Source organism: Centruroides sculpturatus, unplaced genomic scaffold (assembly GCF_000671375.1).
Source record: "Centruroides sculpturatus isolate CEXI.00-Female unplaced genomic scaffold, Cexi_2.0 scaffold1262, whole genome shotgun sequence".
In the NCBI taxonomy this organism is placed as follows: domain Eukaryota; kingdom Metazoa; phylum Arthropoda; class Arachnida; order Scorpiones; family Buthidae; genus Centruroides; species Centruroides sculpturatus.
Window position 1 is genome coordinate 200,503 of NW_019385498.1, and position 15,208 is coordinate 215,710.

A 15,208-nucleotide genomic window follows, 5' to 3' on the forward strand; every position below is an offset into this window, starting at 1 on the left:
TATCAGGTTTCAAATTAAAAAAAATCTTAAAAAAATTTTTATTGTTCTATTATTTATTTACTTTCAAAGAACAAAAATGTGTAATCATTTTAACTTTATTAAAAATAAATGTATCTTCAACAATATTATAAAGGCAGAGTATCAATTATTTAACAGACTAGATTCATAAAATCTTATATGGCATACAATTAATCATTCTACAAAAATATGGTATTTACATTAAAAATAATTCATCATTGAGCTTATCTTAATTCTGTAAAGATAATGAACAATTATAAAACCACTTTTAAATTTTCTTGTGAAAGAATATCAATTACATCAAATAAAATTTTATTGCAGTACTCTTACAGAGTTTAATGGTCTCAAGACCTGTTAATTACATATAATTTCTAAATATAATTTTAAATTATATATACTATTTTTTCATTGTTAAAAAAATTGTTCATATTCATAAACTTTAAATATTCATTAAACATCAAAATATTCAAAAATTTACTAACTATTAAATATAATGATAGTTTTCTTTATTGTCATCAATGACACTATATTTAAAAAAGATAATTTATAAAACATGCTGCTTTGTTAGAGCAAATAGCTTGTATCATCAAATGTAGGTCAGTAGACCTATGGATGGAAGAATTTTATAAATAGGTGAAATTGATTAAAGTACAGGTAACCCTGTACTTTAATCAATTGTACTTTAATCAATATTTTGTTTACATTTATTTCACATAAAAGTTTACATAATTTATAATATTAAAACTGTCTGCCTTATACAAGTAATTTATTAACAATTATTTTATATAACTATTCGTATAACACGGTAGTTACGTTCCAAAAAATTGCCGTGTTATGCGAATCCGTGTTATACGAAACAAAGAACTAATACGAAAAGGAGGGTTAGGTTCCAAAAATTAAAAAACATGCTAGTATATTTTCATAATTAAGATAAATATCTTCATTAAAATTTTTTTAAGTGATACATATTAATATAAATTAAACAATGTTTTCTTCGTCATCACTAAAAACACTATTAATTAACCGAGAGCGTTTTCTTTTTGGCAAGTTATCCTTATCCTCTGAGCATTTTTCTGCATTATCTTCAGATCCATGCTTTACCTTTTGCAAAATGTATGTAATTTTAGATTGCTTGCTTCTAGTTAAAAGGTCTTTATAAATTTCCTTATATGGTGCTAAGCACTTATGAAGAATAAAGCAAGTATGGAATAAGGGAAAAACATTCGGCAACATCAGAAGCAGAAGCGTCGCGATCTGGCAACATTGAAACAAGTTTCGAGAAGGACCACGTGTATCGACAGAAGGCGAGAAGAGAAAATTTACATACTTAAGTACTAATAGTTCACGAAAATAATAATTTTCGTGAACTATTATTACTTAAGTATGTAAAAATTTATTACATTTCCTGTTGTACGAGGGTTTTACCCAATTCTCGAACCGTGTCAGAGTGAATCCGTGCTATAAAAGTACCGTGTTATACGGGGGATGGTACCAATTCTCAAACCGTGTTAGAGTGACTCCGTGCTATAGAAGTGCCGTGTTAATCGGGGGTTACCTGTATTGTCCTGTATACAGAACAATACTTAAATCAAATATTTATAAAATTATAGTCATATTTCATAATCTGAATCTAATGCATTCCTGAAAATGATTTGGATATTGGGAAGTGTTTTCCATTATTTCTCATGGGAAAACTAATTTGTTCCCAGTCCCTCTGAGTCACTTCAACCAATTTTCCCAAATGACATTAAAGCAATAATAAAACTATTAAGTCATGTTTTAGCATAATCTTATATATTAAAAACACTGATTACTTTATCAACAAATCCTAATGGAGCCATTAAAGGAAATAATTATAAATAAGAGTACTAAAAAAATTTAATGCATTACTAAGAGAAATTATATATGAACTACTTATGAAAACAATGATACTGTACAGTACATTTTAAATTAAAATAGAATGATAAAATGAGAGATTGAACCTATTCTAATGAACTATTAAGAATAAGCTCATAGATTGTGTTGAAATTTTGTGATAAAATAATTAAACTGCATTACGGATAGAACAAAGACAACCATTTCTGAAACAAATGAAAACAAACATTGGGAACGGAATCACTCCCTACTTTGAAGGACTTTCTTTTGTACTAACTGAATCAAACAATAATCTTGATATCGTGATGCTACTAAGAAATATCATTTTTAGCAGGAATTCAGATATGGGGAATATGGATACCAGAGTATAGGTATAATTAAAACTTTCTTATTTATATAAAATCTTACTTTCTGATTATGCTCATAAAAAACAATCAAGTTGTTTGTTTTTGAAGCTGAAACACTTCATTTGAAAAAAAACAAAAAAAAACTTAATATTTATCTTAATATATAATAACTCATTTTTATGTAAAATGTATTGTTATTTTATAAACAGCCGTAATACAGATTTAATATTTTTGAAAAATGCAGGATTTAAGCCTATTTTCATTTATAAATTATAATGCTGCATATGCTGAATTAAAAGTATGAATGTTTACTTATAATAAAATTCTAAAATTTATAACAAATTTTTGAAAGTAAATTTACACATAGTTTCTGATTTACATTTGTATCTATGATTAATTTTCACTTCTTTTAATACTTATAATTGATATGCAAACTATGTAATGTAATGTCATTACTTGTATAAGGCAGACAGTTTTAATATTATAAATTATGTAAACTTTTATGTGAAATAAATGTAAACAAAATATTTAAACTTAAGTTATCTAAAAATATAAGCAAATTCTAAAGTTTTACAAGTTTAACATCCTATTATTATAATTACTACTAATAAAATTTATAGAAAGTAAAAAAGATTTTCTTCTGTTATGTTGGTTATAGCATTTAAAGTTTTATTTAAAATAGTAAAGTCTGACCCAAATTTACAAGCTATCAATATATGAGAATTCAATATAACAAGCTGCTTTCCTCATTTACATGATAAAATATTCAATGCAACAAGCACTAACTTATAAGAACAAAATATTCTAATCATGAGTGCAGTGAATATGAAATTCTTGCATGCTGATTAGACTCATACATTCTAGTCTCCATTTTCATTACTTTGGTTGATACTGTGCATTTGTTCATTAGTGTAGTACTTTTTTCTTTCTAATGCAGATTTACTGTTTAGTAAGCTACATACAGACTACTATTAGTGATTACAATTTCATTAATTAAAAAACTATTTTATTTGCTTATTGTCTTAACTAAGTTAAATGAATAAATAGGGTGACTGGATCATGGTAGAATAAGGTATAAATTTCAATCATAAGAAATAATGGATAAGCTTGTCCCTATTTATGACAGGTTTTCAGGAATGAGATATGCTGTATACAAAACAAAAATAGTAAATTTCTTTTATGCTCATTAAATAAAGGTGAGAAAATTTGAATATCTTGTTAGCTCCTAATATAAAATGTTTGTTGGCATCTTATAAAATTGTTAGTTATCTGATAATGATCTGTTTCTGATAACAACATTGATGAAATGATGAAAAGTCTAAGCCACAATTGAGATTCTATGATAAAAGTATATATTCTTTTAAATTAAAAATTCTCAGTCTAAATCATATTGGTTACAAAACAATTAAAATCAGTAAGTTACATAATATTTGCAAGTATTAAAATTAATTACTTATATGGTAAAATTAAAACTAAAATTTCAACCAATTAATTATTTGTGTATTTAAAATTAAACATAAGAAATGACAAAAATAATGTTACAGTCTAACTTCAATGTTAAATAGAATCAAACAACACTTATTTGAAATACTATCCAACCAAAGTCTGATGCATTAGAAACAATTCCACTAAACAATTTAAAATTTAACAATCTCTATCTTCATTTTGAATAGTTCATAAATAATTAATCTCTGATAGCATTAGCATCAAAATTGCCTATTATTATATAATAGAAACAAATACAGTTAAACATGTCTTAAATGATAGAAGAATCAAATACAGTAGAACCTCGAAAACTCGGCCTAATGTGGACCGAAGGGTGGCCGAGTTTGTGAAAATGCCGGGTTATCAGGAATGAGGTTAAAAAAGGATAAGTATGCGTGTTTCCTCAGAAAATACTGTACTGTACTTGTATGTATTGTTTGCTTGAGAATACAACAGAGAATAAACTGCCCAAATACCCTTAAACAAAGGAAAAGTACGTACTTTATGAAGGCATAGAGCCTTTACTACATGAAAATGAAAATTAATGAATACACTGTGTACAGTAATTTACCTGATAAGACAGACCTCAGAAAAATACTTTATGAGAGCTTTTATACTTTTATAAAGCTGTCTATAATGAAAATTAATTAACTAAGGATTTTTTTGCCCTGCCAGGGTGTGGCCGAGTTATCCGGAGTGCCGGGTTATCGAGAGCCGAGTTTTCGAGGTTCTACTGTAATGGTAAACTAATAGTTAAAATTTAGTTATTGAGATTTCTATGATTTTCTGTTTTTTATTTGAACTATCATTATAAGTTTTATTTTTTATAGCTTGTGTGTATACTAAAAATTATACTGAATAAACTTAAACTAAATCAATTATTTTGAACTATATTAACATTAATTTAACCATAATTTATTACCAGATTATTAAGGAATGTAAGTTTGTTTGCTAATGACATTCAGGCTTTGGTTTTTATGATATTGAATAAACAATTATAATAAAATTTTACCAACTGTACTAATTGTTTGTAATAACTGATGTTTAGGACAACATATAAAACACTAGACTTTTGAAGTCTATCATACATTCTTGTACACATACCAGAATACATAGACTACAGTGGCAATGATTACAAACATGAGTTACAATAATAAAATGTTTTTACAAAGTAAAAATGTAAGTATGAAGAGACTTGTTCTGTTTCATGCTTTTTAGAGATGTTGGCAAAACGTTATAGAAATTTAAATACTGAAATCAAAAAGCTTAAAATATGGTTTATGATAAATAAGTAAAGATTAAGAAATTGATACAAAAACTAAACGAACTTGGATACATTAGAAATAACAATCAGCATTGACAGATATCATAATAAAAAATCAGATATACAAAAAAAAATTATCATTTCTTTTGGGTCAGTGGAGTAGATAAGTTTTATTGAAAATCTAGCACAAAGTTAACAATAATTCTATCAAATTATTTGTATTTTTATTCACAAATATCTGAGACCATTGAATGAATGTAACAATTTTCAATTATAACCGATTGCAGACAGAGATTATATAATTTCAGAAATTGTTTTCAGTTTATGAAATTATTAGTGAACAGTTTATGAAAATGTTCTATTGTTCATATATTTTATATTTTAACTGAATTTTCAATATTAAAAACTGTAAATTTAAAAAGCTACATTAATATTGAAGATTTTTCCAGACCGAATACAAATAGAGAAATTTTTTCATTTACAAGAATCAATTGTATAAACTAGAAAAGCAAACTTATTAAGCTAGATGTTACTAGCATAGAAATTCATTTAAAAATGTCAGAAAAACAGAGCTCATATAAATTTATGTACATATTTCTTTGAAAACACTGAGATTGTCATCTAACAGTTGTCAAAAGATAAAATTTATACACGACGACAACATTATCTACTCGTATAAAAGCAAAAATTTTTAGATTCTATTAATTTGGCTAACTGGTCCTGAAAAGTTAGCCAAATATCAAAAAGGTTAGCCAAACTGAGATGGCAAAAAATATTTTTGTACTTTTAAAAATATTTTTTATGAAATTGAGTGTTTTTATTACTAAATTATTATAAATTTAATTTCTTTGAAAATCTTTTTTTTTTTACTTTTTTGTTCATTTTTTGGCAAATTCAACAAAAAATTTATAGCCAAATCTGAGAAGTTATTACCATTTGGCTAAAAAAATATTGGTAGTTTAATCCCTACCTATATTTATTTATATATGAAAATGACCTATTATAAAACTTCAACCATTAGCAAAAAATTCATATTATTAAAATATATTTAATGAATTATAATACTGAATAATTCTTTAGATTCTATATAGTATCAATTTGCAACATTTTAAAAAATATATAGTATTTCATAATATATTAAACTGGAATAATTGAATATTTTTCGTTGAATTATTCCAGTTCTAATTTAATTTTTCTTTAAAAAATTTTACACTATCATTAGCAAAAAATCTTTAATATATTTATAAATAACAATTATGCCATCACTTATTGTTCAGAAAATATCTATGTTCAAATATTTAAAAAAATATAGCATTTTTATGAAATCATTTATCTAAAAAAATAAAGAAAAAATATTTTCCATCAATATATTTTTGTGTCTACTTTCAATTAAAATAACAATTAAAATTAAAAAATTAAGAAACAATTGCAGAAATGAAAAATACATGCAGGATGCTTTGTCAGTAAAGCAATTACAATTGAATCAAAATCCAAATTAAATTTTTTTTAATATATTATATGAAAGAATTTAAAAAATAAACTTTTAAAAGATGCTATTAACATAATATAATAAATATAATCTAATGGATAGTTAAAAGAATATATTTTACAGAAACAATTATTATTGTATATTTAAACTTCTTGATTTTAAATTTAATTTTTAATTGAGGATAAAAATATATTTAAGAAAATATTTTTGTTTTTAAATATATGATTGCATAGAAAAGCTATGTCTTGTTGTTTATGTTTATTTATAAAATTGAAGAATGACACAATAAACTATACCTATACAATAATGATATCTATGTCTAAGCAATATAATACAGATTAATGTAATTTCTAAAGCACTTAAATAAATGAAAAAGATATTATTTGAATTTATCATATTATAATAGACAAAAATGAAATTACGATAATCTAAATCAAATATTGCTCTTGGACAGTTTGCAAACAATTCGTGTACATTATTTATAAAATATAATTTCTGATGATTTCTATTATAAGATTTATTATGTAAAATATAGTTTTGTAATAGAAGGTTTATATCATTACGTACTTTATAAAGACTAAAATTTCAGAGTTTGAGCAAATACTAATAGAAAGTAAACAGGTCCTAATAGAATGATTTGCAGATTTATTAAATTCATATTAAATATATATATATATATATATATACATACACTTATGGCTCAATATATTGTACTCACTATAAAATTTTTAAAAAAATACTTTTTAGTGCAAACTTTCATTCTTAGAAGATAATGATAAAATATGCTTGATATAAGATACAACTCATTATTCAGTATGTTTCACTATAAGGTACAATTTATGCTAATTTTTCAAATGATTGATACATGTTACTCATGAAGTGAATGCCCAAACAAGTGCCCAATATTCAAAAATACTAAATAATGCTAACTTCACTGTTGTCAAACAATAGCACATGCAGTGTAATCAAGCAAGGGTGCAATCACACAGCAGATTGTAGTTTCAATTTCACTTTGCCTACAGGCAAAGCATGGCTTTGAAATAAAAAATGCTTTGACATGGAAACAAAAATGAACATTCTATAAGTGACTGACCACAGCAAAAAGTTTGAAATTATAGTGAATATTTTAACCTGCCAATCCAGGGGTGGATCTAGGTTTTTTGGGGCCTAGGGCTTATTGAAGTCCAATGGGGTCCCATTTTTATTTATTAGTTTAAGAATCTTTAAATTGGAGTTTAAAATTAATTTTAGTAACATCAAAATTACAGTTGGAATATATTTATTTATGAAATGATGTTGAATGACAAACTTTTTATCTTATATAAAAAAAAATACTAAAGAAATATTATTAACAAAAACATATAAACAAACAAAATTTTTAATAAATAAAATAAAATAAATATACCATCACACCATTTACCCATAGCTGGATGTGGTATTCTGCCAATTATTAATTAAAATTTAATTTTTCTACATTTTATACTTGCGTAGTTTTTTATAACATCATCATACATGAGCTATCAAGTAATATCGTTTTCTATTGATAATATGCATAAGTCTGCCAATCTTTCATTATTCATAGTGTTATGATGTTTGTTTTTTATGTAGCTCATCTTGGAGAAACATCTTTCCACCTCACAATTTGCAATTGGGGGATAGGAAAATTTTAAAAATTGTATATAAATTTGAAAATGTATCTATTAACTGTTTTTCATATATTATTTTTAGCATTTTGGCACAGTCTAGCTCTAAAAGACCAGCAGTTTCCAAATATTTTTTAAAATGTATACTTTCATTTTCTAATAAATCTGTAATATTCTGATCATAAAATTTAGTTATTTCTTTTAATACTTTCAAACTTTCAATGTCAATATTCTCACATTCCTTGTTACCAATATCAAACAGAAATTGAAATTTTTTTCATATATTTCTGTAGCTTTTTCTCTCTTTCCTTTTCTCTTTTTTCTCCTTGCAAAGTGGTGCATTGCCATTGCCTTATAAGGCAGGCTGGTATTATTATTAGTCTCCTTATAGCATTCAAATTCAAGACAGTGGATTTAAAATTGCAACTGGTGACCAATTACATTGCGTTGATTACAATAAAACAAATAATACTATAAATTACCATTATTATTATATTATTAATATTAACTATGTTTTGCTTTATGATAAGTACTCATTGTTAATGAAAAAGTATCAAAAATTTATGATGATAATTCAATTTTTTTGGCCCCTTGACACTTGGGGGCCCAGGGCTTAAGACCTATTAGTCCTTATGTAGATCCACCCCTGTGCCAAACAAATCATCAGTGTCTGGAGTATAATTTCAACAAGCTTAAATCAAAGCTGAATAAAAGATGTGAGATTTAACTTCAAAGAGGTTACACAAGAAAAACTATTCAAGCTCAAAGACTTTATGCAAATGGTTTTAGAAAATACTAATAAAGTTTTTATCACAGGATATGATTCAGGAAAAAGCTAAAGACCTGGCATACGGTATATGTTCCAATTTGAAAATTTTGATGTTAGCAATGGATAGTTTGCCAATTTTATCAAATTAAAAACATTTTGAATTTTGATAAAAAAAGCTTTATTTTATTGCCTGTAATTGACCAAAGGTTGCTGTGAATGGATCTGTGTGCTAAAAAGAAAATATCAATAAATCAAATTACAATTGGTCTCTGCTGTAATGCTGACAACTTGAAATTTATGAACTCTTGTATCGTTGAAAAATCTGAAAATGCTGCATTAGCTAATGTAAAAAATTTATCTGTAAAGTATTACTGTAATAGCATAGTCTGAATGATTCACAGTGTATTTGAAGAACACTTAATTTGGCAATACAAAGAATATTGGCTACAAAATTGAAAAGTTTTTCTTTTACTTGATTTTTCATTACATTCTGACTTGACAAACATTGAATTATTATTTTTGCCACACAATAAACCAATTAGCCAGCCTTTAGATCAGTGAATCATTAAAAACTTCAACCATTATTACTGCAAGGAGCTAATTGAAGTTTTGATTTTCACTTTAGATAAATGATATGATTGAAAAACTGATTTTTTTAATACTGGATGTTATTTGCTATACAATGTAACCATTTCCTTTAAGCAAGAAACAGTCTAAAACTGCTTCAAACATTTCCTACTAATTAGTGATAAAAAAACAGTATAAGTGGCAGTAAAATTATCTGAAAATTTGTTTGAAACTTTGTTTTCTATTGATGATGATATGAATAGCCATCAAATGATATTAAATAGTCATGTTATATTTATAATTATTTTGCAAAATAAAATATTTTTGTACTACTATATTTTGTTCAAATTTGATACAAGGTATAAAATCAGTTGAATAAAAGTGTACCTTATATTAAGCCAAATTCATAAATTAATTCATCTATGAATTAATTTACAGATTTTGATATAAAAAATATACAGTTTATTATTAGTTTCAAATTTTAAAATAAATAAAGATTTTTACTTAATAAATATTTTAGATCTGAAAACGGTTAAAATTTTAACATTTACTGTTAATATTTATTTATTTTAAAATACAATATATATTTTACTTCAAATTCCTGTTTATGCTCTTAGAGAAATGTAGAATTTAATTTATTCAATAATTCCACATCTATTTTTGATATATAAAATTTTCCTAGGAGTTCAGTTTGCCTGCAGCTACATCAATATTAAACTATTTGATCAATTAGAATAAATAGAAAATTATTTAGATAAAAAAAAACTTATACATTGGTACCTCAGGTTACGAACGCCCCAGCATACGAAATTTTCAGGATACGACATGAAATTCGAACATATTTTTGCTCCACGATACGAACAAAAACTCACCATACGACGTTACATTAGTTCGCATTTTTCATTTGTTTTTCTTACTACAGTTATTTTTTTAAATGTATTACTTGGCTTTAATTTGAGTATGTTTTTCGCGTTGGAACGAATTATTTGGTTTTACATGTAATCGTATGGGAAAAGTTGATCCACCTTACGACATTTTCATGATACGATCTCAGTTTCGGAACGGATTAATTTCGTATCCTGAGGTACCACTGTAGATTATTTCTATTACTAGCTACCAATAGAAAAATTTGAAAATTACAAATGAATATTTCTATATTATCACTAATTCATTTTTCTTACATTAATATTTTATCTTGAAAAAACTTTCAAGTGAATGATTTTTGTAATGGAGAGTAAAGTACATTTAAAAGGAACTTTCTGTTTCTATTTATGAAATTTCCAAAACATTACTAATTTTTATAATACATATACTACCACTATTACTTTATATCATTGTATTTCAAAAATAGAAAAAGCTTTTTCATGCTATTGTATTTTTAATAATTATATTATATAATACAATAAATTTAATGGCAACTTTTTAATGCAAACAAACAAAAAATATCTAATTAATAAAAAATTAAAGGGTGCATTCATAAATTTTATGATCGGTTCTTGCACATTCAGAGTTTTCAGACATTTTACCACAGCAACTCCAATGATAACCTCCTGGATGTCCCACATGACCATGACCACATCCTTTAAATCCTCCTTAAGATATAAGAAATAAAGTTAAAATTTTTTTATCAGACCTAAACTATTGTTTTATTATTAATATTACTACCTGGAATAGTTCCACCACAAGCACATTGAGCTTCCTTATTCCCATTGCTAGAACAAAATGTACAACAATGATATATTCCAAAATGTTTACGCCATGGTGGTTTGATATTCACTAGAAAAGGACTTCCCTATAAGTTTTTAAATGCAATTATTACTATAAAATTAATTTTAAAATGTCATTATCTTTTGTTAATAAATTAGAATCCAGATGAATATAACAGTTACCAAATAAATACAAAAAATATTTCAAGTGAGTTTAGATCAGTTACATTAACTTCAATAACAAAGGCATTATTGTTAGAAAATTCACCTTTATATGATTTCCACCAATCTGTACATGAAAAAAATATTGTCCATGAGTATCAGGACTAAATGTTAAAACATAAGAACCATCTTTTCTATCTGTAATAGTAACTGGTATTTGCCTAAAATATTTCAGGAAATAAATTTTAAAATTAAAAGAATCATTTTGACATTAATAATTTTACAATCATTTTACCTACTTTTTCTCATCATCTTTTGAAACTAATTTAGCAGAAACATCATCACATCCTCTTATCACTGGCTGAGAATTAACATCTCGCACAACTAACAGAAGGCGAGATAAATGATCTTGCCTTGCTACTTGTAAACCTAGTCAATATATATGTTACCTTAAAATTTTAAATATGTATATTTATTTATTTTAATTTAAAATATTAATTAAATTTCAATCAAGCTTTATGAAATATAAAATCTTATCTTTAACTATCAATCTTAATACAGTTAATATCTTTATGTATTGAAGAATCTTTTCATCATTATAGATGATGATTTTGGTATCAGCATTGTACATTAATATCTGCAATATATTTTACATTATATTTAATGCTAAAAGTGGTAGAAGAAAACATTTTTTTTACACAAAGTACATGTGTTTCTTAAAATGTTTGAGAACTACTAATGTAATGAAAGATTTAATAAAATATGAAAAATTGTTAGAGACAGAAATCAAGAAAAATGTATTGATAATGACTTATTCTCTTCTTACACATTCTATATATAAACATTTTTAAGGAAACAATAAAATTTGGAAAATGAACATGTCATTAGCAAAAAATACATTGAAATTTAAATTGGAATATTAAATTCTTATTAAAAATTCCAATTGAAATTATTAAATATTAATAAATAAGGTGCAATATAAAGGCACTAATAGATTTCAATATAAAATCATTCACACTAAAATGTTTCTTTATTAATAAAAAAAAGCAGTCTTAAGATTTTGTTTTCTGTTAGAAAAAAAAACAGAAAAGATAGGAATCACTAAGGGTCTCTGCTTTCTAGGTTCAGGGAAAAATCCCTAGCTCCCTCTCTCAATGGTCCTCATCCAAGACTGTTTTGACAATGAATGTGGACACTGACAGAAATGTGTTGTTGCAAGAATTTATTTTGAAGGAAGTCTTCAGTAAATACTTGAGATTACTATTAACATAATAAAAGTTATAATAAAAGTTTGGTTTATTTTGATTCTACCATGTATTTAACTATTGAAGACAAGGAATAAAATTTCTTCAAATGATTTTGGTAACTTAACTATATTTTTCTTGAATTTTAAATTATGTTTGGATATCTTTATTTAATTATAGAAAATGTCTGTTGGAATACTGTCTGCTGTTTTAACAAGTTTTAAAATAGCAGACAGTATTCCAATGTGATCATCTAGTTTAATCTAGTGATTTTCAACCTTTTTCTAATAGTGGCACCCCAACTTGGTAATGTTTTTCTTCAGGCATCACTATTTCTTTATCAAAGTAAACATAGGAAGTGTTAGGGCATTGCTCAGCACTATTTCATGGCATCCCAGCTGAAAATCATTGGTTTAATGTAAGAAATTAAATATTAATAAATTATTTTATTTTCAAAATATTATAAAACTTTAAATTTAAATACTTCATATACTTTTTAATTTGCAATAGAAAAAAATCAATACTTGAAAACATTACCATTTCCTTTGAGCAAACAATGATGTGGACTCACTGCTTGAAGCAACAATTGTCCTTGAAGCATATATCCATCAACAACACCTCCTAATTCTCTAGGTATAAATTCTATTTTCTCATTTGTGCGTGGTTCCAACGGTACTTTTGTTCGAGCAATATCCTTCAAACACTGTGTGACCAAACTAAATATACTCAAAATTTCTGAATTTGTTCCTTCATTTATTAGTTTATTCACAAAAATTTCCCAATTGTTTAAATCTTCTAAAACTCGTTCAACATTCATACGCTGGAGTCGCAGCACTCTTTGCCGTCCAACATAAACTCTTTGAATTTGTCTCAGTAAATGTTGCCGATGCATTTCTAATGCTATCATATAGCCATCAATGAATTTATTTACTTCTTCTGTTATATTTGTAACTCGAATTTTTAGTTTTACATTTGTGTCTTGAATCTTTTCAATAGATTTAGAAAGAAGTTCAATATTGGATCTTGTTTGTGAAATAAGTGCTTCTAGAATATTTATTTGCTTTTCAGCAGTATTTTTAATAGTATCAAATTTATGATTCTGATTATGAATTACACTACAGCTATTACACAATACTTCTAAACAAGATGTACAAAAATAATGAATTTCTTCAGTTGGATGGATTAAGCACAATACTGGTTTACGTGAAATACAAATTCCTTGCTTTATTGCTTCTTCAAGAGCTATCACTTTATGATTATAGGTTTTCTTCTGCCTGTTGTGAGCTTCTGAACAAAAATTACAAAGATTAAGTAAACAATCCGTACAATGATCATTTGCAATAGTTTCAGATGTACAGAGATCACAAAACACTGTGTTAGGATCCAAATTCATTGTATCCACAATCATTTCGTGTAACAACATATAATTTAAAGGCAATTTTTTCACACCTTCTCTAGGCATTTCCACACGTTTACTGCATGTGGGACATAAAAATATATCACATTTTTCTTTTCTGTTTAACCTCAAACTAGACGTGGATACCAGACTGGATTTTTCCGATTCATAACCTGAAGCAGATCCATGCACACTACTCTGAGATAAAATCAAACTCAGATTATCTGAAGAATCAGCAAAATTAATCTCAGGAGAGAAAGGTTCTAAACTTTTCAAACAATTTGTACAAAATGTGTGTAAACAGGGAAGAATCCGAGGTTCTTCATAACGACAATGACAAACACCACAAATACGAGGCAAAGCAGGAAGAAGACTGCTAGACATTTTTCATGTAGTTATGATCTGTAAGAATTTTTAAATGCAATTAATTCTAAAGCATTAATATGAAATAATAAAATTAATTAACAACAAAACTGACTGGTTTATTAAAAGTTTGTTACAGCATCAATAACAATCTCGGTAGGATATTAAATGCATTGCTAGTTAATCCAATTATATATCTATTATGTCTGCAGGATATCATCAAATAGAATCAATTATATAAGTATTAAGTGAATCTACATGTTAATAATTCAATTATACTTAATAATTTTTAATTATATACAAGTTAAAATGTATGGGATCTGATTTTAAAACTGTTTATTCGTTAAAAAATAACCTATGTAATCGACAATTATTTATCACGTGCTTTATCAACAGGATGTTTGATTTCATTATCGAGCAATAAAAGATAACATTATATTATAATAAATAAATGTTAAAAATTGTAATTGTTAGGGAGCATTACCATTACAATTGAAAACAATCACACTATAAACTGATTAGTAACATGCACAAATACCATTAACGTATAGAAGCACGTTGACATGTGACCTAAAATAACCACTCCCTCACTTATCACATGACCACTTGTAACACTACAAAATAAGGATAACTTTCTATTTCAATTTATAAAAAAAAAAAATTATTTTCCGAGCGTGTTACATTTTAGTTATTTTTTAAATAAAAATTGGTTACTTCTATATACAGTATTATTACTACAGTAGATCCCCCTATAAGACGGTAGATACGTTCCGTTCTTTATGAATCAATTTTGTAGGAATCATAGTTTACGGACTACGGCTGTTTGAAAGGTTTTCTTTCATAAAATTAATCGATTCTAGACTAATTCNTGTATTTAATG

At 25.8% G+C, this 15,208-nt stretch overlaps 1 protein-coding gene across 3 annotated transcripts; it reads right to left on the bottom strand.

The window, feature by feature from the left end:
* Positions 1–10,430: 10,430 nt before the first annotated feature.
* On the bottom strand, positions 10,431–14,951 carry LOC111639550 (tripartite motif-containing protein 45-like). Of its 3 annotated transcripts, none has more exons than XM_023385439.1 (6): positions 14,867–14,951; positions 13,107–14,367; positions 11,625–11,754; positions 11,432–11,546; positions 11,123–11,249; positions 10,431–11,049 (listed from the first exon to the last, which is right to left on the bottom strand). In XM_023385439.1, the coding sequence occupies exons 2-6, from the start codon at positions 14,347–14,349 to the stop codon at positions 10,919–10,921; spliced, it is 1,746 nt and encodes a 581-aa protein (XP_023241207.1). In that variant the 5' UTR covers positions 14,350–14,367; positions 14,867–14,951; the 3' UTR covers positions 10,431–10,918. The 3 variants fall into 3 exon arrangements, with proteins under 3 accessions (XP_023241207.1, XP_023241205.1, XP_023241206.1); XM_023385437.1 differs by having other exon boundaries at positions 14,813–14,934; XM_023385438.1 differs by lacking the exon at positions 14,867–14,951 and adding an exon at positions 14,444–14,804.
* Between the last annotated feature and the right edge of the window lie 257 nt (positions 14,952–15,208).